The sequence below is a fragment of the Numenius arquata genome, chromosome 4 (assembly GCF_964106895.1).
Source record: "Numenius arquata chromosome 4, bNumArq3.hap1.1, whole genome shotgun sequence".
In the NCBI taxonomy this organism is placed as follows: Eukaryota; Metazoa; Chordata; class Aves; order Charadriiformes; family Scolopacidae; genus Numenius; species Numenius arquata.
Window position 1 is genome coordinate 56924462 of NC_133579.1, and position 26435 is coordinate 56950896.

At 41.4% G+C, this 26435-nt stretch overlaps 1 protein-coding gene across 2 annotated transcripts in view; it reads right to left on the reverse strand.

Annotated features, from left to right (window-relative positions):
* Positions 1–6147: 6147 nt before the first annotated feature.
* The window catches only part of PIGN (phosphatidylinositol glycan anchor biosynthesis class N), a 99356-nt gene continuing 79068 nt past the window's right edge, over positions 6148–26435 (reverse strand). The window contains exons 21-28 of one of the 2 annotated variants that reach the window (XM_074146242.1): positions 26168–26270; positions 23953–24039; positions 21354–21409; positions 20791–20866; positions 19406–19479; positions 15699–15741; positions 13934–13986; positions 6148–6544 (exon numbers count right to left, since the gene is read on the reverse strand). In XM_074146242.1, coding sequence (XP_074002343.1) covers positions 6421–6544; positions 13934–13986; positions 15699–15741; positions 19406–19479; positions 20791–20866; positions 21354–21409; positions 23953–24039; positions 26168–26270 — 616 coding nt within the window. In that variant the 3' untranslated portion in view covers positions 6148–6420. The remainder of the gene's footprint in view (positions 6545–13933; positions 13987–15698; positions 15742–19405; positions 19480–20790; positions 20867–21353; positions 21410–23952; positions 24040–26167; positions 26271–26435) is intronic. The other variant, XM_074146243.1, reaches the window with a different exon arrangement.

The following is a 26435-nucleotide window of genomic DNA, read 5'->3' on the forward strand; positions in this document are numbered from 1 at the left end:
ATGTAATTCTTTAAAAATGACATGCACGTTTCCTTTCTACTTTTGTCTGTAAATACCAGTCAATTACCAAGTTACATTAAAGCAAATAAGTTTGTAGCATTTTAAAGGAAATATAATGTGTCAATGTAGGTTAGAAGAGACACAGAAACATACTGCTTCTATGAAAAAATACATGGTGGGGAAATGGATATTTTATTTTCCCAGTAGGTCAGATATAACAATCTTCCTACTCAAAACCCACGATGGAAACTATCCACTCATTTCTGGAGATCTAGTGAGATGGACACACAAACATCTGAGCAGCTAAATATAAGTCTGAACAGCAGTGCTTTGTACAGTAAGTTCTAGTGTCTCTTAACTTAATATGGAAATTGATACAAAAATAAAGTATTTTCAGAGCCTGTCTCTGCTTGTGTGCTCACTGGGACTCAAACCACCAAATTTCAGCCCCTCTTGAAATTACTCCGCACTTTTTGTCTTGCACTGTCTCATATGCCAAGACGACAGAATAATGAAGTCCAGCACAAAAGGCCACGGCTATTGAGATATATAAAGGTTACTCCAAAGAAAGTCAACATGAGAACCACACTCAGAATGCCTTGTCCTTTAGCATTTCTTGCAAGAGCGGTAAGCTAAGTTTAATTAGAGGAGTATAGGTCTTGGTCAGAGATTTCCCCAACCCAAAATGCCAGTGGTTCAATTTTGCAACATTTGTTACTGGACACATGCCCTTTGGATCAGCTTGAGGTTGCTGAAGCTTGGGGTCGGGCTTGGGCAGGTACTGCTGGAGCAACGCTGCAAAACCCCGAGGAGGAAGGGAAGGCGGTGGGAAGAGCAAAGAGCCGTGCTAGTCACACATGGCTTTCACATATTTCTCCTCCCATCTTGCTGCAAGGCAAAAATGGACCCAGGTGTGATTGCACTTGCAGTGATTTAAATTTACATTGTCCAAGCCTGACCCTGCACTATCCCGTCCCTCACTCAGCCGTTGGCCCAAGCACAGGGCCTGCAGGACTCGGCAGCCGGTACACTGGATCACAGGACAATTCAGGCCAGGAAGGACCTCCTTGCAGTGGAGGTGACACCCCGAGAAGTAGGGCTGCAGGGGGCAAGAAATTCAGAGCAGAAGCGGACTCCATCACCGGGCGTTTCCCATTGCAAGCACCCGGGGCTGGGGATCTTGGTGTGGTGCTTTCTCTCTCCCCCTCTCAGAGAAGGCGCTGCATGATAGCCAGTCATTAACAGGTTTGTCAACGCTACTGACCCGAGTGAAAGGTAAACCTGTATGTCAGCTTCATCTTATGTAACATTACAGGAAATAAGAAAAAAAAAAAAAAAAAAAAAGCATTTACTCTTGCAACTCACATGCAAAATAAAACGCAGAGTAAGGTGTGTTTTCCTCTATTTCCACTTCATATTATCCACCTTCCAAGTCAGAAAGTTATGAAGCTTGCTGCAAGGCGTAATTCAATAAACAAAGAAAGAAAGAAAGTGTCGACAAGGTCGATTTCAAAGGTTACAGGAAGGGGGCAAGTGCCGTACTTTCAGCCTTCTCTCTCTTTTCAGTCCTCCTCAAATGTTAAAATGCTGTGCCCTGCCCCGGGGCAAGGAGGGAGCTCTCGCAGGTGGCAGCTGAATTCAGAGCCTCTTTAAGCTGATGAACTGGAATTCAACCCTGCGCATCCTTATTAACATAACCAGCCCTGGAGAGACTAACTGAGGAGACAGTTGTAAATAATTTGGTGACTGCCAGCCACTGTGACGGTCAGTTCCAGCTCATCTTGAGCCCTGTCTCACAAACGACCAGGGCTGATCTGGGGCTGTCCCACACACATGGCAGCAGCACAAGATAGGTTCCCAAACCTTCCCCAGCCACGACAGCTCACAAAGCAGCTGCCCAAAGACAACACACAGGACACAGGAGAGAAGAAAGTCAAAGTTTCTTGCCTTTAGAATGGATGAAGCCATGTGATGACGGAGAAGGGGGCATCTTGAGCAACCCCACCACTGTGATGCAAAGCACAGCCCAAAACAGATGCAAGACAGAGACATACTCCCTTCCCCACCACAACTGCAGCTCCCCAAAATGTTTTCTCCAGCTGGCTCCTGCTCACAGCAGCCCACATCTATCAGGATGCAGCAGCAAGCCTGGCACTCTCCACGCTCTCTTCCTCCTTGCCAAAGGCATCTGAGAGAAGTATCCTCACCACCCCAAAGACACAGGAAAAGGGACTGCAGGATCACATGGACAATTTTGGAAAGCGATGAGCATCATACCCTTACAGATTAGCTAGGGTGGGGTAGGAACTGAAATGACATTTGTATTGCAGCTTGGCCAAAACAGAGACCGCAGTTCCAGGGCGATGCTGGAGAGCAAGGTTTGGGTAGGACCATGAATGTTCATTCATATCTTTATTCTCATTCAAGAATGTGAAGGCTGTAGCAGCCTTACAACTAACAGCCACGGCATGCATTGAAATTGCCAAAGCTTGTAAAATCTGGAGGGGGAAGGGGAAGTCATTTAGTTTGAGTCATAAGAGGTCTTGATAGAATCTAAGCTTCATCACCTCTGAAGAAACAGCTCGCTCCCTGGACGGATATCAAAAGGCTGCTGTGTACAGCCTTGATAACACAGTAGCAGAGAACAATTCCTAGCGCTGAAGATTACAAGATCTTTTCTATCAGCTGCTCTTCAGTACAGCTTCTCTTGCATTACACCACCTGATGGGCAGTCCAGGTTTATGGTTAACTCTTCAGGGGTCCATGGCCCTGAAAGCAAGAAGATAGAACCCTTGCAAAGGTTTTTATACTATGAGTATAGTAAAAAAAAATAATAATGCAGCCCTAGACATACATAGCAATCTACCTGCCTTTGCCTGCTTGAGGTTTTCACTGGCTGGAGCCTCACCTGTTCTAGGAATCAGAGCATCTGCAACTCTGCTGCAGGTGAAAAAAGGCAGGCAGGAGGGCTCGGGGTAATTCTGCCTTTGTGCCCTTCACAGTAAACACAGTGGCTGGGTAATACCTGCACTGGCCTGCAAGACTGCTGGCTCAGAGCCCCCTTTCTGTGGCCCGAGTCCTGTCTGAGCCCCATGAAGAAAAATGATGCTGGAAGACCCACAAGTAGAGGAAAAGAAAGCTTAAACTCAGCTGAGAACAAAACGGTATTCCCTACCTTATCTCCTAAGGCTAGGGAGGACTTCTTATTGCTGATGACATTTGTTTCTGGAAAGGAGAGGAACATGCATCCGTGGGAGGGGAGAATCAACTTTTGTCACACACCCCATGGGGCTGTGTAAAGTAGCTGAGTGGAAGAATTTTTGACACCTCCCTGTGCTGGAGTAAATCCAAAAGTGCAGGCCAAGACTCCTGCAGGAGCCTCCCCTGGGGAGACACGGGAATAGCACAGCCAATCCTGTCTCTCCATCAGAGCTGCTCTCCAGCACTCCCGCATTCTCGGCTAGAAGCTGAATTCACAAATGGCACAGAGATGCAAGGGACCAGCAGGAGAAAGGGAAAGGTCAGCTAAGGCTGCTACCACTACGGCCCAAGCAGAGCAAATGGCAAACAAGAACATACCCCTGCAAAGCAGCGTGTTGCAAGTGTTCCCCCATGCTCATCGTCCCCTTTCTGCCCTTACAAGAATGAACGTAAAAACCAAAACCAGACTTTATGGAAAGAGACACTATGGAAGCCATAAGCAGAAAGAGTAATTGATGCAGGCTGTACTTTAGACAGCCATTTCCACTCACCTGCATACCAGAGAACATGGATTATTCCTATTCATAGATGAGCAGCACCAGACGCAGTGGGGTGAGATGCTGCTTCATTACCAGCCCACTGTGGTAAGAAAAGACATCAGGCTTGAGCTCCTGTGCATTCTCCCATGGAGCGTGCAGCACCAGACAGTGTGTACCTTCAGTGTTTTCACTTAGTAGGTAGGGCATCCACTTGGTCTTGTCATAGATAACAAGCAGTTTTGACATGCCTGCAGAAGATGTGCCTTCAGGGTGGCAGTCCTGCAGGTCCCGCGTTCCTACTTTTTCAATCAATTCCTTCACATCACACCAACGTCAACTGTTCAGCTGCTCCCATCAGTGAATTTGCTCCACAAACAGTAGTTTTGCAAAGAAACCACTCCAGCAATGGTGGCTGGGATGCTCAATGGTACAGTTTCCTATAGCTGTGTGTACTGAAATGACAGTGCTGTAGACAGAGATCTCAAGACATCAGTCAGGTCACACAAAGCTGATCATACAGTACCCCGCAATGATACAGTACACTGTAGATACTTGTAGACTGGGGCTGAGGTGGGGATAGCTCTCCATCGCAGAGACTCACTGGATCTAAGGAGAACAAGCGTTGCAGATTCCCATGCCTACACATCATTTTTGCTGTAGCAGCAACTTTCCACCTGCTCGTGGTTTCTCCTTGCCTTGGCTGTATGGTATGATTATCAGCCGTGGGCACATGCCCACCTTCTGTCGTGTAAGTCCGTGGGCATAGTCTGTAACAAATGTGAAATATCTTCCGTGACCGAGGCCAGCTGTGCTAGCAACATGCCCAGTAGGACTACCCGACCACTACCTAGTGGAAAAACAGCTCCTTCTCCAGTGCTCAGACACTCTCAAGAGGCACTCTGAAGCTGCATGGATGGCTGCAGGCCCACGATACGGTATTTTTCTAGCACTCAACAAGCAGATGGAGGTTTGTGACTGGTTTCTCCCAGCCAAACTTCCTGCAGAGGGATGACTAGTTTCCAGAGCGTTAAACAGACGTGTGACCACGGCCAAATGCCAGATGGCTGGGAAGAGTGTTAGAGCAGCCCTCATGACGAATGTCTAGCCCCGGCTGCCAGCATCACATACCGTATGTATCAGCTCCCAGATAGGAAGGCCCGGCTGCAAGGTGGGAGTGTGACACAGGGATATTACATAGCACAATTTTTAGTGATGCCATCATACAATAGTGCAGAAAGAAGAAAGTTTTTTATTTCACTCACTTCCTTCACTGTGCAAAGGGATCTGTTTCAAAAGCCCTTCTATTGATGGTGTGGTTGGAAAAAGCTGTTTCAAAGGCAGCACACCTAGCTTTCTGTGTGTGGCCTCCTGCTGAGCAGGAGATACAATTTTTGCTTCAGGACACACAATTTTTGTTTAATTCTCACAACAGATGACCTCAGGGAGACATGAAGCATTGAGGTGTAGGTGGGTACTGTAGTTTGTGCTACTTAATCAGCTGTGGGTTCGTGGTAGGGAAGCCGATGCTTGCTGTTGAAAGGGCTACAAAGTCACAAGTCTATCTCAAAGCCTCATGCAATGTATTTACAGTTACTGGGTCCCCAGGGCCACCCACAACAGCAGAGCCTCGTAAGCACCCTGGCTCTTCGCTCCCACTTGTAATCAGCGTATAACCAGGGGATTTGTGTCTGCGTTTGACTCACAGTGCAGCCATTACCCAGGCTGACGCTTGTAATCAGGAGCAGAAACAAGCGGAAAGGAAAACAAGGAAAGAAAGGAAAAAACAGTCTCCATGTGGCATCACTCTACGCAAACCACCAACTCCAGCTGCAGTTTCGTGACCCTCTTTATGCTGATTAACGCTGGGCTGCCACTGAAACAGTCAACCCTAACCTTCCTGCCTGCCCCATCATGAGCTGGACCAGTCAATCTGTCTGAATGCTATTTTGCAATTATTTAATCAGGTTCCTTTTCATTTGTACCAATTACCTGAGCTGGCATACTGCTCAGCTCACCCAAGCACAGGAGGCAGCAGGAGAGCACAGTCAGCAGCAGCAGCAGTTCACACCAAGATTAGCTAAAATCTGTTGCCTTACGAGCCACAGCCTCACAGTGTACCAGTCTTAACCTGCCTCAACATATCCTCACACGCACATCGACACAGCTTGCAAAAAGCGTAGCCAGTTTCCAAGACATTCAAATGGTATGCCACATCGGCAACATACTAATCAGTGATCTGCCCAGACTGATTCCATTTACACTTTAGTCGTGAGATGCTTATGCAAGACATGAAATGAAGCTAGGGCTCTGCAGACTCCTAATGACAGTGAGTATGTGAGACAAACAGCTGGCAGACAAGTTATAACAACCAAAAAAAACCCCAAAAGATAGTTTCCTATTTTTTTTTAAAAAAGGATTTTTTTGCCGTTTTTATTTTCAAGAAATATGTACACTTGGAGAATAAAGCTGAGGTTTTTTAGCTCCACTGATGTCTAAATGGCAATCTCCAAATGCAAACTTCAGTCTCGGGACAGCATTTAACTTGTATCAGCAGAGTGCTCCAATCCCTGGATGGGATTTTGGCACTCTAGTCCATTAACATATATTTACATTCCAGAGGTGGAGATTGGTTCAGAGGACGCCTGAGGATGGAAACAAGGCAGGAAGATTTATCCCTTTATCATGTGGAATGGTGCTTGGTCCTTCTGGGAAGTTCAAGTCTCTTTGTAGTTAGCAGCTGGGCCAGTCCATTCATCAGCATCATAAATATGGTCAACGACATCACAAGCACATAGTGGCTAATGCTGCAAGGAGGAGACAGATAAAAAAAGTGAGAGAAAAATGCAAATTTGCAGAGTAAAAAAAAAAAAAGACATACAACCCTGTGAATATATTTTTTTTTCTTTTTAACTATTCCTAATTATTGGCCTAGTATGTCATTTTATATATTCTGCTCCTAGAAAAAAAACTATTTTAGCAGCACTGTCGTGTAAAAACCAAAGTCTGACAAAATAAAATGGTGGGGACAACAGAAAACACAACTGAGTGTATACCAAGTGAATAAGAGGTACTGGTTATATTTTTCATTCAAGTGGGTAATTCAACATATGTGACTGAAACCATTGCAAAACTTCCATTTGCTGTGAACTGATAATGCAGTTATCAGAACCTAGGGAGAACTTGCCATCACGTAGACATTCCTTGGTAGTAAGACAACTCAGATATTTATGTCAGCTGAAGCACAATTTTCTAGAGAAAACACTATTCCAGTGATGACCAGCTTAAAGAAAAAAAAACTCCACTACTTTTTCACTCAGCTTCTAAAAATTGCAGAGTTCTCTGCTGTGGCAACACATGGTTTCAAAGAGATTAAACAAATGAGGTCAAGAGTGGCTAATAAACATAATTTGAAGATGCAGCTCCTGGGTTAGGAAGTCCTTAAGTCACTAGTGATTAAAAGGATAACAAGAAGAAAGCCTGTTCTCCACTTGCTCAAATTCTGGTACCTGATGTTCACTAGTGTTACAGATTTAGGATCAGACTGAGACTTGACCTGGGATATTCAGCATCCTGTGTTCAATGTCTGAATCAAGCCACTATTAATGTAAACCACTAGCCATTAAGAAATAAGACTTTTCCAAATCCAGTGAAACAGTTTGCTTTTTTCCTGGGACTACTGAAGATACGGGCTTTCTGACATGAGAGGCGCCCTTGCCCACTATTTCAAAGCAGATGGCTCTTTAGGGTGAGTGGGGTAACTTCAGACTCAATGAAATCTGAGTTTAGTCACAAAAGTGGATTGCAAGGAGCACTTGCCCATTTAACGACCTGGAATTTCTGCCAGAGGACTCATTCAGTTTGAGAGTTTAGCCACGGAAGAGCAGCAAAGCTCATAATGCCAACACTACTGATCCTCACGACCCCGAGACTGACAACCCTGGTGCTCGCTTTGTGCAATTTAGCTCTGTGAAGTGGAGAAGCACCAGCTCTTAACAAAGCTGGGCTGCTAACTAGTGTGAGAGAATAAAAGTAATCCAAAAAGTTCACTAATGAGCAGGAGCTCTTCTACAGCCAGGATACTAGCAACCAAAGGAGCTGGAGTCTGACCAAATTGGATGGAGAACACAGAAAGGGGCTTGACTCATGCTACAAGTTTTTTCTGTTTCAGTTGAGCCTGACTAAACCTTCTCACAAATACCTTGCTCAAATTACATAGTTTTAAGAAATCAATTACAAAATTCCAGCGGCATAACTGGGCTTAAACCTCAACAAGCACAATCCACCCCAACAGCCTGCAACTTGCATCTCTGGAAACTCCCACCTGTACGCAGCACAACTGAAAATATTCACCAATGTGAACAACTCAAGGTTTAAAACACCAGACAGGAGCCATCTTTCCTGCATACCTTTCCCATAAGCATCTCCCCTCTCCAGCTTTAGCTAAGAAGAGCAGCACACCTACGAGCCACGCTGCTGCTCTGTTTCTGTGGGGAAGGTCTAAGAAGACACAGGGGGAGCATGAAGTCAGGCACAAAGCCTACTTCCACCTGGTCAGTGCACTTCAGACTTCGCAGCTCACAGCGCATTTACAGGAACAAAGATAACACAAGTCCCTCAACTTCCACACCCTCGGAAGTCCACCTGGGTGAGTTACAGGTTCAGTTTCAGTTCTCCATGGGAAAGGACATGTTGACAACTGGAAGTAAAACCCTTGTTGCAGTTATCTTCATGGTGTAATGCACCCTTTGGGACTGTACATGCACCACAGGTACAGAAGTTTGCATGGCTCTTAAGGGAACAGCCACTTAACAGTAAATAGCTAGATGGCTTAATGTCCCCTGCATTACTGGTAATACCTCAAATTTCCTTCTCACCTGGCACCGGAATTGTAGTTTTTAATTTAAATAGCAACACCACTTTCCTTCTAGCTTTCAAAGAAAGCTTGAATGAGAAATCTGAAAATCGGAAGCCAAATGAAGACCCTGCCTTTATTCCTAAAGACACCCTGAGACAGTCACCAGAGGATCAGCCACTTGCTGCCATCAGTATGGTCCTTACACAGGCATCTGAGCTCCTGTCTAGACCGAAAGGAGCTTTTCCAGATGTGGGTGCTAATCAATGATTTTGGGGGGCATAGAAAGGGGGCTTTCTCAAAAGAAAAAACTAACCACAAACTCTGCTTTGCTGCCTGTCAGTTGAGGGACTGGGTCCTCTGTATTTTTGTAGAGAAAAGTGCTGCACACACTTTTCCCTTGCTATACTGCAAAAGGCTGAATAGTTATGCTCCTTTATTAAAATATCAGATGTTCAGAGTAAAGAAATATAGATATATGTATTATGCCATAGAGCACAATTAAAAACAATTTCAGCCTACTTGCAACATAATTACAAACAGCCAGCATCTCTAGGGCTATCAGCAACTGGTACTCCATTGCCTGCAGAGAGCTCTGCTTGGTAAATTAGTTCTCAGGCTGGGGTAATGCTGTAATTAAACAAACAAACCAAGCAAGACTCTTACAGGTATCTGCCACAACAGCAGTGGCAAAATCTTGATCCCTATGCAATCCAGAACCACACCCTTGGCTGGACCTGTAGTTACAGTGGAACGGATAATTCTCAAAACAAGCTTCCTCCATCAGAAGTCAAACCCAAGCTAATAATAAGATTCCAGGCTCCAGGCAAGTTAGATCCATGTGGAGGAAGAAGAGACATTAAACACGTACAAGAAAATAGCATAGTGGGGCAAAGAGGGGCAATGCTTATAAAGGATGAGATGGGCAGGGACAGTTAGTGGCAGAGAAGAGGTTAGGTGGTGTCGGGCAACACGGATGATCTAAGGTAAGGCAGGACTGTTCAACGGGAAGGCAAGTGCCCTATGTATGTATGGATCAAGGTCAACAGGCAAAGCTGGTGCTAGGAAAATTTTTTATCAGGGAGGAAGACACCTGTTTCAGTGGCAAAGAACCAAAAGGAGAACATATGAGGTACTACCACCTCCTGGCTTTGTTTGTGAAAGTGTACATCAGTGAGAAGTACTAATCAAAATCAAGAAGAATCAAAGACCGTTAAAAAAGAGGAGTGGGGGGGGGGGAATCAAGCTTGCTCCAAAACATGGCTTTCTCCCAAGACAGGCTAATTCCTAAGATGGCAGACCTGATTAGAAGCTGGGAAGACAGGAAGATGGAGTAAGTTACCATAGCAATTAAAAAACTAGAAATAAAACAAGTGAAATAAAAACAACTCATGCACGGACTTGGAAGAGCACTCTCCAAAAAAGTCCGAGGACCTTATTTCTACACAACATGCTACTTTGAACTGTGGGATTGTTCCCAAGCACACACTGAGACATGAGATTTAGATTCTGAATTTAGTCTCCTGCATTTCCAGCCAGGATCCCACACCCTCTCTCCTCTGTTTCATACAAAACAAATAATGAAGCACATCACTGCTAGCTCCAGGTTTAGAAATTGTTGGTAAACATTATTTTTCTCCTAGTTACAAAACCTTTGTTTTAATAGTAAGACCTAGAAACCCCAGCATCCCAAACCTGACATCTATTCTGCTATCCTAAAATCTAAAAACCAGTCTCCTGCACTTTATCTATGTCCCCTGAACTTTGAAACTGCAGAAGAACAGTTAAGATTGTATCTTTGTCTTTATGTTCCAGCGAGCGTTATAAAAAGAGGAAGGGAGCAGTACAGTATGTGTCTGTATAAAACTATATAATACTGCCATATAAAGAAAGCTTTAGGATTTATCTTGACTATCTGAATACTGAATATACAGCTATTTACAAAATGCATATACTGTATAGATATAGTAGGCTTTAAAGGCTGTATCTCTCTATCTATAAAGGTCTATAGATAGAGATAGGTAAACATACCTTTTAAGCCACAGAGAAATTATTTTAGTGACAAAGAAGCCAAAAAGCTAGTTATTCCATTTGTATGTTAGTCAAAAATAAAAAAATCTGTCAGAACAAACTTCTCATGACCACGTACTACATACTGATAGATCAAAAATACTAGGAAAACAGCATTATTATTTTTACAAAATGTAATAGTCTGTTCTTCTAGGGCATATGATGCAATTTGGGGTGACCTCAAGATATACAGGTAGAGGGTAAAGTTTGCAGACCTCAGAAGCTTGCGTAAGCCACTGCTACGATTTCTGCATTCACTGCAAGACCATTATCCTGTTATATCAAAACAATGAAAAGCACTCTCTGAAAAAAAGTTCACATTGATCTTGGCATGACCATTAAGCAATGGGGCTGTAAAACTTTCTAAGAAGCCACAAATATTTATGGTATTTGATAATTTACTGAGAAGAGGGAATCAATGGTTTGTTGATAATTGCTGAATGTGGTAATACAGGACCGTATGTTGGATCTGTTGCTGCTCAGCATTTCATTAAGGATTTGGAAGAGTGGGAAAAGTAGAAATCTCTTTACATGCAAAGACAATACTTAAGTGGCATGGTGAATTCAACCACAAGAATAAAGATATCACATTTTTAAGGCAGATATGAGGCATAGTAAAATGATGTTAATGTGGTTAAGACATGGTAGAATGCGATGTAAAAGCAAGGTGTTAGGGGTGAAATTAAAAAAAAAGAGAAATATGTGAAATATGTTAGTTCAGTAAACAAACCCTGCTTCCAAACAATGAGAGAGATCCACTAGGAAACAAAACACCACCATAAAAAAGCAGCGAAGGTCTTAGTTTATAGCAAGGGATTTAAAACCAGCTCTTACACATGGAACTTCTGAGCACTGGTACTGGAAAACCCAAGTATTGCCTAACAAGGGTTTCCAACTGAACTTGCACATTCTTAGTGAGAAGACATACAAAAGTTTTGAAGTGTGGTAATTAGAAAATCCATAGGAAGCTATCACCACAAAAGGTAATGAGTACAGAAATACACATCAGAATCTTTGCAAATGTGGCACATACACCACTGGACTTTAGAGGAATGAATCTTCACTGGGAAATTAAAATGCTGCTTTTCCACCTGATTTCAGTGATTCAATGATGTGATAACTAGACATATAAAATGAACCCTGATAATTGCATGCACACATACATACACATTTCCTATTAGTGCCACGAAAAAAAAAGGAAAAAAATAAAGATGAGAGCAGCTGTCCCTAAGGATGCTCCTATTTTTTTGTTCCATGAAATCCTGCACAGGTTTTGTTGAGATACAAACAGTTGGGAAAAAAAGAACTACAATTTCCTTAACTGACTCAGCCTTCTCGGGAAAATTTTGGCAACACCTAAAATGTCAACTGAGATGGGATATTTTCAGACCTTGCTGTCAGAGCAACAACAGAAAACACTGCAATGGGAATGCCACAGAGCTGTCACTGCAGTTGCGATAGGAGGACAGGAAAGAGCCACGTTAGTACCTCTCTCCCACTGGTTTTGGGAATTGCCCAAAACCCCACGAAGCTCATCTTCCCTTTCAGGAATAAGCAAAAAAAAAAAAAAAAAAAAAAAAAAGTTATCTTCTGCTGTTGCCTGCTAATTTTGCCAAGGCCTGAGGATCACACGTTAGAAATCTGCTCAGAGGAGACGGGTCAGGTGCCAAAATATTGCTCATGCTAGGTAATAAAAGAAGGACCACTTCAGCTCTGTGCCTGTGGCTTCATCTCTTTTCTTACGCAACCTAGTCATTTTTATCTTATGTGCATATATGCACATACATAGAAAATATATATAAAGAAACTACAATAAAATAACGTAGGTGGCAAAGTCAAACACTCAGAAGTGAAATAATGACAAATTTAAGGCTGCCTGAGCATTATGCATTACCATGTTAAAAATTAATCACAAATTACTCTTTTGAAAAGACATTTTCAGTGCTTTCTTCAGTGCTCAAAACACACACGTGGAGAGGCAAAATTACAGTTGTGTGTAATGAGCTCCCCTAAACTCTTCAACATAAGGCAAACTTCCAGCTGAAATGCATCCAACAATCTATCACTGTTACAAATCTCTATGCAATGAAGACCGTAAATCAGACAGGAAGGTTTTGGATACTTGTAACAATTAATATTTTTGCTTGCTAACTCCCAACTAGAAAGCTTCTTGCCCAGCAGAACAGAGCTTTTCTGAGGTCTCTAACATCCTTACTGATCTGCGTAGGAATTCAAACCAAAGGGTGACGCCATCTGATTTACCACAAAATGATCATAGCAAGAAAGCGTGACGTTAAAGCATTGTTTCCACTATTTGATCTAACTGTATCTCCTCCCTTAAGAACCTTCAAAAGGTAGCCACAAGCTGGAATTTTAACCTCCAGAGAAAACAGGCAGGATACGTGCGCACGTGTGCGTGCACACATGCATGCGCTGGAGGAAACATCGGGGCTCAGCAAAGCACAGAGTAGAGGTAGACTAAACAGAATATTAACAATGGGTCACTATTCAACTTCTGTTTAAATAACAATGTCAAGTGACCAGATTGGCTGGATTATTAACAACACATTCCCTACTGAGTTTATTAGAGCATATTATCTATTTCCACAACTCAGGGAACACAGATCTGAAATACGTATTCCTCGTATTTGTTATTTCTGGACTATTCACAAATAAGACCGCACAGTTGAAAACCCAGCCCATGATGTATGCTGTGGAGGCTAGTACAACTCATGATGTAAAATAAATTATCTCATTTTAGCTTTGATTTCTATGTTTAAATGCTACAAATTTACTCTTCCCCAACTAGGGGGAGGATAAATACATGGGTCTTGGTAGCCACCAAGATATTTGCACAAGGTTCATTAATTCATAGGGGATTGTATATGGAAGCTTAAGTAGATTCAAGATAATTAACAATTTTTATAAATTAGTATTTTAACAGTGATTACAATTAAAATGCAAAACAGTACTTAAAATATTTTTGGGTTCTGTTCTTCAGAAATCAAACAAATCCTACTAACTGTTTTTCTTGCTGTATTAGATTCATTACTTCATGTTGCTCTGGCACAGATTTTTAAGACACAGGTTTTAGCCCGGGATATACGTGTGCACACATGTATGCAAATACATTTTAAGTACAGGGAACATCACTGAAGCATTTGATTAAGCAGAATAATTGGAAAAAATTACAAGAATTCTGAGTAGATAAACAACAATATTAACCTACGAGCCTTTTAAAAATGCAATGGAGGCAAAAAAAATACTGTACCTTGTTCCAATATCCAGCCAGCTTCCATAATCTTTAACCAAAAAGAAAAAATGCTGGGAAATAAAAACGACTTTGATTAGTACATCAACATTGCACAATTTGAAACACAAAATTAAAAACCATGTTTTCAGGCTGTTTACTCCAAGTTTCTAATTCTTCAAGTAGAACAAGGGCAAGACCTTTTCAGGAATGCTCATTTGGACCAAAGCAAAGAAAAGTTCAGGAGCCAAAAATAGATTTAACATGGTATCAAACACAAGCAGCTAAAAATGGACTAAGTTCTGTCACACTGGGCTTGCAAGAAACAGAAGATTACCAGCAGAGAAGTTCTTCAATAAGAAAATTCAAGACACATGATTGTTTGAAATAATGGGATCCCAAATAACACCTAGTGCCAAAGAGAAGGCTGCATATTTATTTTCATGGAATTCTGTCACAAATTTCTTTGGGCAGCTCTGGTAGTTTCCCACCTGTAAAATGGGAATAGCGCTGGGAGAAGACAGCACTTGCCTATTAGTGAATCCACCAAATTCTAGCTGGTGGCCACATTGATTCAAGACCACAAACTAGTTCTTTTTTTTTTCCTGCCAACTTTCTCATTTCTTAATAAACACACAGCTCCTGCATCTCAAACCTCTTTGGTAATATTTTATTTTGTACTCCAAATACATATTTGCTAATTGTTTTAAAATAGTTAAACCAAAATAGGAGAATATGTGAGATATAAGACCTGGATATACTGGGGCTTGCTACACAACAGTAACTCTTCTTTTGGTCTAGTTAGACTGATTTTATTAGTGAAATGCTATGAGTGTGGTTTACTGGTATTTTAATCATTTTCCTGTGGAAGTTGTAAAAATCAGATTAGTCAAACAGATTTATTTGAAACTGCACAAAACTATACCTTATCAATTTCTCACTCTACAGACACATTAGTCATTATTTGGTTTTTCACTCACTGTTTTTGCTATCAGGTGAGATCCACAGATCACACTGTCCAAGGAAATCACATCTGGAATGCTTACTCCAAAGGGAGGAAACTCAAACAGCGGGTATGAAGTAAGAACACCAGCTCTACCTGCTGCTTTGGAAGGGTTTCTGTTTACCTTATGATACCCCAAGGTACTGCCTGCTGGGTTGAAGACAGTTTGAAGGGGCAACAAAACCATACTTTTAATCTGTAAAAATTATGTTGGGGTATTGTTCAGCTTTGGGTCGTTTTAGCTAGCTTGGTTTGTGTAGGCAGGCTTTCTGAAGATGTCCTTTGTAATAAGCTGTTAGAAAATGCTATGAAGTGTTTTTTTGAGTATTGCTGATCTCCTACATCCGACAACTCTAGCTGGTGGGTCATGCATTTCTTCTTTTCTTCTCTTTTTGAAAGGAAGGTGGGGTGAGTAAAAGGTTCAAAATTCCTGAAAAAATTAACGAAACCCTGCACACAACTAAACCAAATATTCTTATTTAAATTCTTCCTAAGAATTTCACTGGAAAGCACATGAAAAACTCAGAACGGTAACTTATTCCTTCATTTTTGTCTCTTATTATTATGAGAATATTGCTTCTTCAGAAGCATTAATTACATGAAATTCAAAGAGCTGTGATTGGAGGAGTTTTATATCTAAATTATGCTAGGATTTCAATCCAATTCACTGCCCTAGTTACAAAAACTTTGAAGTCTGAAACAAATTCAGATCTCTCTAGACGGAGTTAGGACAGCGCTCTGCTTCTTGATCTTATTTGAATAGAACATGCAACAACAACTTACCAAAGCCATAATATCTGAAATCACAAGAACAATGAGGAAAAGGCTGCAAAGGAAAAAAAAAAAAAAAAAGGAACTAGACCATCAACCTTTATTCATGGCCACAGATGTTACATAGCTTATTAAAACCCTCATAAAGGAATTAAAACAAGATACAATTTTTTGCACTTGCCTTTCAATCACTCACATACATTTCAATTTATTAGAAAACAGATAAAATATATGGCTAGAACATCTGGCATTTGTAATCCCACCCTGCTTGAAAAAGACATTTCACATTAACAGAGTTTCAATCTTGCAACAGAGAAACCCAACACAATTCATTTACTGGCGAACAAGAGCATCTTACAAACAGCGCCTGCCCGTTCCTCATGCAGAAAGCTCATATGCTGGTTAGGCCAAATAAAGCTGATTTAGACGTTTCAAGCTGGACTCAGGAGCGAGCAAAGCTGTTTGGTATAGACAGACAGATACCTGAGCCGATCGGTCCTATCCTGACAACCACCCTGCTGGGGAGGAGGCTGCTAAAGGAGGTGCTCACCCCCTTTCCAGATCCCTGGGTGCCCATAAGCTTGTCTGGGAATGCCCAGCATTTTGGTGGCAAGCTCCCAAACCCATGGGCCTCTCTGTCAGGCAGGAGTTACTTAAGGAAAATAGGCTCAGCCAGTAAAAGGAACCAGAAGGGAGCGCGCAGAGCTATTTTTTCCCCCATTAACCTAATCTTCCTTTCATTAAACTATGTAAATCCTAAATTACATGAAAGCAATTGCTATAACTGGTTAAAACTAGTTTCTAAGTTAATGACACTAAAGCAATGTTGCAAATAGCCGACCCATTAACAGAGAAGTCTTTAACTAGAGTATAGTTAATTTATCAGTACTACCATCATAAATTCATGAAGCTTTTTTGCGAAATGCTGCAGCATTGCACGAGCATGTACTGAGGGGACATCCATACCAATGCCTCCTGATGAGGAAGTTTCTGATAGAGCCTACGTCAGCTGTGCTTCATCAGTAAATCAGGATGCAACGAACACACTGTATCTCAGATGCACTGAAAGGCTTCCCCTCCACTCACCTATGGCTCAGATAGGATGTCGCAATCTTGTAGTGCCTAGGAGGCACTCAGCTAGAGGGCTGTTTTCACAGGCGAGTTCCAAGAACATACTCTGACAGAACATTCCCCATGAACAGCAAAAAAAATTATCTTTAATCTGTAAACAGGAAGTTCAGGAGCAATTTGTCCAAATCGGAAAAATCTACTTTTTGCCCTTCTGGATGGCAGGAAGCCTTTCACAACAGAAGGACAACACTAATTTCAGGGCATGTTTATATACCACAGAGACAAGATTGTCCCCTGTGATGGCTTAATTTATCTAGCAGGGGTAGCAAGAGCAATAAAGAGTGCGGCACAGACTTCAGGACGCGCTGACAATCAGGGCGCCACCTCTCCAGGGATCCTGGCCACATCTTGTGGTTTCTGCCTTGTTCCCAGGCTGACACTGTGGCAGTATCACTGCTGTCGTTACCTGAGCACAGCTAAATGAAGCTGGCACAAATACCAGCTGGAGTTACAATCCACAGCCCCGTAAAGCAGCACAGACGTATTCATGTCACCTGATTTCAGAAGTTGATATCGTTTTCCCCTCTCACACACTCAGATGCACATTTCATAAAAGCTTGCAATATCATTGGTGCTGCCAAGGCAAGCATTAGCAAGTTAAGAAATGCTGACCTTTATGATGCCTGAGCCCTAGAAATGTAAATTGCTAGCTAGTCTCAATTCCTCCATGAGCCCTGCTTCTGTATAAGCCTTAGTGAGGAGGACAAATATCCTTCCTTGGGCGTGCAAGAACAGCCCACGTATGCTGTACGCACAGCTAAGGCAGAGAAGGTAAAAGGGATGGTGAGCCTTGCGCTTCCTCTCCAACAAGAAGGCAGATTTCAGGCTGCCATAGTATCATAGAATGGTTTGGGTTGGAAGGGACCTTGAAGATCATCTAGTTCCAAACCCCTTGCCATGGGCAGGGGCACCTCCCACTAGACCAGATTGCTCAAACCTCCATCCAGCCTGGCCTTGAACACGTCCAGGGATGGGGCCTCCACAACTTCCCTGGTCAACCTGTTCCAGTGCCTCACCACTCTCAGAGTAAAGAATTTCTTCCTAATATCTAATCTACATCTCCCCTCATTCAGTTTAAAAACATCACCCCTCGTCCTATTGCTACACTCCCTGATAAAGAGTCCCTCCCCGTCTCTTCTGTAGGCCCCCTTTACATACCGGAAGGCTGCTATAAGGTCTCCCCAGCACTGGTCCCAATACCGACCCAAAAGGAACTCCATTTATGATTGGCTTCCACTTGGACGTTGAGCTGTTGACCGCAACTCTTTGAGTGTGACCATCCAGCCAATTCCTTATCCACCGAGTGGTCAATCCACCAAATCCATGTCTCTCCAATTTAGAGACAAGGATGTTGTGCAGGACAGCATCAAATGCTTTGCACAAGCCCAAGTAGATGATGTCAGTTGCTCTTCCTGTATCCACCAATGCTTTAATGCTACCACAGAAGGCCACCAAATTTGTCAGACGCTATTTGCTTTTAGTGAAGCCACGTTGGCTGTCACTGATCACCACCTTATTTTCCGTGTGCCATAGTATAGTTTCCAGGAGGATCTGTTCCATGATATTGCTGGGCACAGAGGTGATCTGGCCTCTAGTTCCCTGGGTCTTCCTTTTGTACTGGGTGGCATTGTAAAAGGGGACAACAGGCTGGGTACAGGCAGGATGATAATAAACAGGAAGGCAGAGGGCATCACACAGAGTCAGGGCAGCTTCCTTCTGCTCAGCTGAGAATATACAGGACACTGCAGTCCCCCTGCCACTGTCCAGTGAGACTTTCAGTCAAACCCACACAACATCCCATGGTGACAAACTCAGAACCACGTGGTTGACAGGGACCTCCTCTGTCTCAGCACCATTCGTAATCCCACATGATGAGCGTAGGGTTCAGTCATGTGCACTGGGTGCACTGAAAGGGGCAGGGAGGGATAACAGTAAAAAAAATAAAAACTTGAGACAGTGAAAAGAGTGAGGGTAGTTCAAGTCTGGATACAGCACTCTGTGAGGCTGGGCATCCATCCCATGTTCTCTCTGAAAAGTCTTTAAAGATGGAGACAGGACTGGCAGCCATCTAGTCCTACTGCAAAAAACATGTAATACTGAATGCACCTGGGAAGCACTGAACTGCAATGGATGTGCACGTAGCCTTCTTTTTTTTAAAATCCTATTTGTGATGAGGTCAGTGCTACAAAGCTATAAATTGATTACATTATAAACGGGTTATTTTTAAAATACTGTCCTATGGGCAGAGATGCAACAGAAAACAAAAATCAGACTTTGAATTCTGCTCATTTTTCTACATTACTGGGGAAAAGTGCTCCTTCTGTGAATTGTCAACAAAGAATATTAAATATCTGATTGTTTCAGACAGGGCCAACACTTTCATTTATACTCATTTATCACTAAGAAAAGAATTCCTGAGCTTGCAAAATCACTGAACAAAATCCCAAACCATAATAACAAATAAAAGTAATGATGTGATCTACATTTTTTTTTTTATATATTAAATTTAGATTAAGATTTGACAATTTGAATTCTTGTGAAACAGACTAGAAACCCTTTCTAATGCAGAAATATAGCATTTACTGTACCTCTTGGAAGACAGTTGTGTTGTGACTTGAATAGCTTCGAAAGCACATGATACCAGAACAAACGGGATTACAACCTGTTTAACACACAAGCTACATTTTGGTTAACAGCCATATTTACAAAACAACCTGGCAGGTTGTGGAAACATTTTTCTGCTTTTGAAATTATGACAGAATGTGTATGGCACAAAAATAAAACATTGGCAAGAAAGGGTAGAAACTAATTTTGCAGGAAGCACTTTTAGTAAATGAATAAAAACCCCCTTCCATGGTCATAGCTGAACTGCAGTGAAATAAGCCATGAGGTAATATGGAAAACTATAATTAAAACACATTAATGATCCTCACTTCATTTACCCATTTTAGAACTAGTGATAAATACTTCAACAAGGCTAGAAGACAGAGCTATTCAGATCCAATATCTCATTTGACAGGGTGCAGAGCTCCAAGTGTAATAGGACAATCCCATCTCAACCACAAAAAAATCTGAATATAGAATATATTCAGTAAGGCGAGGATCACACTGCCCCTCCAAAGCCAAGCCAAGGAAATGGAAACAGTAAAATAAGAACAATACAAACAAACAAGTTAGAAACATGAATGTTGCCTTTTGCTCTTTTCAAAGTTGACTTGTAATCCTTAAATTAGTAGTGTAAATGCATTGCTATAACCTGTTCTCTTGCATCCAGAAGGTTTGCATTATTGACTTATGTCCTGCAGTATAACAGGCAGTATGCCTGTAACTTAAGTCTGCTTTCTCTGGGACAGAAGCAGCAGAAAGGCAGAGGCAGGAAATACTGCTTGTTTTAGCAATAACCCATAAATCCCATGTCTCCCTTCCTGTCGGCCTCTTTACCCCTCCAGCTGATCCCTTATTCAAATATTAGAAAAGAGCTCCCATGCCTTGCCTGCAAACAACAAGTGCAATCCAATCTTTGATAGACTATTAAGAATACAAAAAATAATATTAAATGTAAAATGACAACCTAATCAGTAGAGCATTCAAAGCCTGTACTTAATGTAATGTAGACAGAGCTAATAAAAAATACATATATCCCTCAATGTTTCTGTAGATATTATACTATAGGGAAAACATAATTTTTATAATAATTTAAGTATTTTCAATATTTAAAATTACCATTTTAATACAATAAAGCAATCTAATGCAGTTAAATTATACTTCCATGCACTTTAGCTTCTCTCTTTTAGGAAACAGGAGGATCCATCACTACACTACAAAGGCTGAAAGCTTCGCACATGGTTAAGAAGGCTAATGAAGCTCAAATACACATGTATGTTTTTGTATATTGCAAACAGCAACCCTGTATGTGATATGTTGCTTATTAAACAGTTCTTTGAGAAAATGTCACTAAGAGAAAATTACTAACCTTTAGCACAAGCAAGCCTCCCATCATGAAGGGACTGAACACAGTCAAGAAACAATAGACAGAAGCAGGATCAAAACTAGAGAAACATGAAAAAGACATTACAACATACCCTTGAAATGGCATTTTCCATTAAAAAAAAACGAGTATTTCGTTACTCCTGTAACACACTGTGCCTGTATACATTTTTAAACAAGGCTTCAAACTTTCTCTTCTCTTGCTCAAATATTAAATTAGCCAGGACAGCTGACCTCACTTTTCTTTCTCTACAATTTTTCTCTGCTTGTGTCTTTTGAGGCACCATGCTATTGGTGAGCAGCCGAGCTCTCTCTGCTCACGCTGCCAATAACTTCTAATGGAAATTGAGATGACCTCGTAACCAACAATCTCAGGCTCTCAGGCAACGTGTTACAGAGAGCAGAAATGAAATAAATTGTTATCGTTATTCCACTGACAACTGCTTTAATTCTGCGGCCCCGATTTTGCTAACCAAATTTATATTTAGTATGTCAACTACAGGAAGAAATTTTTGTACCCTGTGTCTCAAATCAATGAATAAAATTTACCTGTTAATAGAAGCTATGTTTCCGGTGCCAAAAAAAGCCGTCACTATGAAGAAAACCTAGATGTATTTAAGGAAAATACACCACAAAAATGGTTGCAGCAAAACAAAACCAGCATTTTCCCCCCTTCATTCCAATTTACTTTCAAAATCCTATCATGAAACTACAAGAAGGTGACCCAGTACTACAGCTTTATCTGCATTAAGAAATCCAAAGTATTGTCTAGCTCTACCCAAGATTTCACAAATGACTATCAATTTTAAAATACAGGGACTGCCTGGGTAAGATTTTAGAGCCTGTCTTGAGGCCCCTGACAGAAAGCTGCAGCTTATTTTTTCTGGGCCCCTACCTAGCAAGACAGGAACATCCCTGGACCGCAATCCCAGCTATGCATTCAAACACACATGCTTTTGCAGAAAGCAATGACATATGCATGTGCACTGCACAGCAAAAGAGATGGCTTTATTAAGGAACCGACCACAGAAGAGGTAGTTGGCTGTGAAACAAGACGAAAGGTTCCTATGCTATACCCCCCATAGTTTTGTTTTCCAAAAGTTATGCTGAGTCTATCCATTGCCACATGGGACTCACAGGTTTTTTTTCTTACTTGAGAGAAGGAGGGAGGATGACTCCAGTAGTATCTGTATAGCTGTAAGTTTTTTTATAAACCCTACCCTTTTCATCTAGGTACAACACTTGCTGCTATATGAGCCCACGAAAGACATTTTTCTCCCTCCTGAGCACATTGAGGCGCATTATAGCTCACATGTCTTCAGTTGAAGAATGGTTTTTAACTGCTTTTTTTCATCAGGCAGAGGGTTAATAAGTGACAATGGCTGCTGTTGCCAGAGCTCCCTCTGGTCCCTCCACTCCTGTTAGAGCTTCTGCACCGGATCATTTAAGTCTCTGCATAAACAATTTGCTCCCAACTGTTCAGAAGAATCATTGGAATTCTGCATGCAATATTTTTGAAGGATTAGGTCAGCATAACTAAAGAAATTATGCTTCCCAAGAGTATCACATCATTTCAAGTTTAGTAACACAGCAGTCTTAACAGCATAGCACAGTCCTGCCAGTTATAAGAACAACAGTTCTGCAATAAAACAAAAAAAAATACTAGTAGCACATAGGTCTAATCAAAATGCTAAGCATAAGCAATCTGAATCTTCTTCTGGAAGAGCAGGCTATAAGGTCCCTCAGCACATGCTGACTGTTGGGCCCTATTTAGGCACCTTGAGACAAGAAATACAGCTCACAGGGTCATAGTTGCAATGTGACTGCTCTAGTAGAAAAGGTTTCTCTTCTAAATCTTAAACAGCATCTACATTAAAAAAGCCAGGACATCTTTTGAGCAGGTGTGTATCATTCCTGGTCTCTGCGAAGGAGACCTGCAAATTGTGTATTTTTTCAGGAGGTGAACAAAATACATTCACCTGTTTTAGATTAAGATGAGATTAAATTAGTACTACATTCAAGTGTTAGATTAAAGTAGCCGGAACTTTAAAAAATACAATTGGATTGTATGATTTTTGTTTTGGCTACTTTTTAGCATCTGGCAGACAGTAGAAGCCTTAATAAAAGTTAGCTTATTTTTTGTTAAAATAGCAAAATAGCAAATGAAATTGATAAATTTACTGCAAGGTGTCTCAGCTGCTTTTCAGGTACACTCTAAAGCAAAAGCAAATGTTCAACACCTAGCAAATTGTTTTACCTCCTTCCTTAGTGATGAACTGTCTTTTCTTAATGAGGTATCTGTCACACTTCCTCTGCTGCAGGTTCCCAATATCCAAGAGCGTTGTCCCAAATTCCAACAGCATAGACTCTCCGACTGTGGTCCACCCTCTCAGATTTGGTTATTCCACAAACTATAAGGCCTATTTTTGTGTGAGCCACTACTGAGACAACTCCCTCCCCATCTGCAGCTATGATGCACTAGAAACCCATATGTTCTAGACTGGCTTATAATTTCTCTCCCACTTGCACACCCATCACCCTTACTGCCAAATACCTTTCACTTAACCACAGTCCCACAATGGAAGAGAAAAACGACAACCTTATCAAGTCTGTAAAGTATCAGGAAAAAAAAAAAAATCAGCTGTAGTTTCAGTTACAGTAATGCAAAATAACTGCTCTGTTAGTGAACAAACAGCTCTTCCCTCCCAAGCCCATATAATTTCTAACAGCAGAAACCACGTGTGATATAAATAATTCTAGGCCAGATTCTGGGAACACGTTTCACTAAGAGTCTGCAAGAACTTTCCTTTTCATCTGCCTGGATATGGCCAATGCCTGCCAAAATGTAATAAACCAAAACCAAACTGAAAGCAGGACTCCTAAGAATAAAGTTTACCTCAACTGCAATGGTCAAGAGAGACCAAAGTTTTCAAAGTGACCAAGGAGGCAGATTCCGAAACAGCGCAGTTTGTACTGAGTTTTTTACTACTTTATCAAAAGACACACTGTACAAGACCATTGCCTTTTGAGCAACAAATCATCTTCACCAGCTTGTTTCCAGTGGCTACCAGGCTACAAATTTTGATGGCGGGGCCTTTTGAAACAAACCCATATTCTCCCTGGAAAGCAGCAACCAGCAAAAGGATACAAAGAAAAAAGACCTGCGGACGTCATCTAGGTGGAGCTGTCGAAACTGAGTTATATCAGTAGCATAGGCGAAGTTGAAAACTGCAAGCTGGAAGGACAGCAGAAGAAATCAATACCAAATATCAACTGATGTACTTTGATAGAACCACGATGTTTTTACTGAAACATATGAGAAATAAACCTACTTCCCTATCAGCTGTTATTAGAGTAGTATTATGATGAAGACTGCAAACCTTTCCCATATTTTCATTATACATTAATGAATCTGCCAGAAAGATTGTACAAGTGAGATGATCAAATGAACAGTGGAGCTTCCGCTACTATCTACACTAAAAATGAACTCCTATGCCTTAGACTAATCATCACCTTTTTTCATCATAAATATTCCTCCTACACACACGCACTTCCACTGCTCACATGAGCATGTGGATAAAGATCCACAGAAATAAAAGACTGTAATTATCCTCGGTTGACTTATGTTGTGAGTAAGAATACTAAAATATTCTCCATCTCCTTTACTCAGTTCTCAGCACAATATCACTTGACCTGAAGAGAAATTGTCTTCATGGAGTTTAAGAGGTCAATGAACTCCTTTTCACTGGGGAAAAGAAAGAATTCAAGTGATAGAGATTGAACACTGAAAACATTTTAATTAAAAATAATCTCACATCATCAGAGAACTAAGCTGGTTTCTCTAGGACAAGATTTACTTTGTGGTATGTATTAACAGGCATTCTAGAGATGATTTTTCTAACCTAAAAACGGGAAGCAGGGGTGAGCATTATTGTTCCTTCCACTTGAAACCAGAAGTCAAATGACATACAGAGAGTGATAACAGAAAACTTAATTACAGCTTACCTATGTTCTTTTCATTTGCATTTGATTAATAAAGTGTTCATCACTGTTTAATACTGCTTTAATAGAAGTTTATTTTAAAACAAACAGAACGTCAGCCCACCATCAGACAGAGAAGCATCACAGATGCCTTGTTACAAGACGCAAAAGGTAGAGTGGGTTCTAGAGTGGAAGAGAAAGTACATCCCACAGACAACTCTGCTGTGCTAGAAACTTCCGCTTGCAATCATGGCCTCATGCTAAATATATACTTTTTACATTCAGATTCCTTTACTATCACTTAAGATGCTACAGGACATTCTCACACAAAATATCATAACTATATGTAACATAAATGAAAAGTGGTTCCCAATTTCGTTTCTGATATTCAGCTTTGAATTGGTAAAGTCTATTCTCTCTCAAGTTTTCAAACTGTGTCCCTTGCAGAAGAACCGCAAACCCATAGCATGTGTCAGGTCTGCTCTGGTGACTGCCTTGGCTCAGATCTCACCTCCCGGCACTTCTCCCTAATTATTATGAGCTGCAAAAGGAAGGAAAGATGTGTTTCCCCCCTTCTCTTACCAGTGACTCTGGCCACTCCCATGCATCTGTACCCAGGTTCTCTGTGACCTGCACCACGGAGGGCACATTTGGGAGAAGCAGGGGAGAGCTGTGCTGCACACCCGCCTGACTCCGAGCACCCAGACAGCTCTGCAACCAGCACTTTGGATCTAACCAAACCAATAACACAGCCACAGTTTGTTAAACCATTCACCTAATCTAAAAGCTAAGTAGCAGTGGGAGCAGCATGGGCTTTGAAAATTGCTAACACAATATGCTAAATTTTAGGGTGAAAGAACTTGCATTGATACCCGTTATAAAACTCCATCGCTGAGCAAATCTGAGAATGTACTAGTTCCAATTTAGTCTCTAGCTCCTTGTCTGTCTAAGCATAAATAAAACACCATCCTTGAAGAAAAAGAGACCTTCTCAGCCTCTCACGGACACTCAAGACTGCCATCAGAATAGAAAAAGTACAATGACATTGTACTTACTCTAAAGAGAGTTACTGTACCTTATGCTGAATTAGCACTGCACTTCATGAACTGAGCTTTGTAGCCCGCAGAACATGCCACTAAGTCAAAATGATTTCCTGCATTCCTAGAAATGGCTCTGATGTGGAATATCTTAAATAACATCAATTATAAATCCGTCTTACAAGGTCACATTATCATTTCATAAAACATCTGATACTGGCTTCCCAAACTTAAAGAAATACAAAGTGTAGCTCCATGAAAACCACTCAGAACATTTATTATATCCTAGAGGAAAATAAAGATAAAGTTGATAATTAACCTGATATAGCTATCTGGAGCTGTTACCTTTTGTTTGAGTGAAAGACCATAGTGCTGCAGTGCTTCTTGCTCCATATTTACCCATACAAACATCAAACCAGACAGCACCAGTGGAAACAGAGCTTCATACCTGAAGAGCAACATAATAATCATAGTAAGTGCAGTCACTAACAACCATTTAACATCAAATAACTGACATGTTTCTTTTCTTCTTTACACAAATGATATACCAAAGACATAGTGGCATTCTGCCCCCTCTCTCCCCGTTTCTGAGGAGTACCCACAGCTGGTTGGT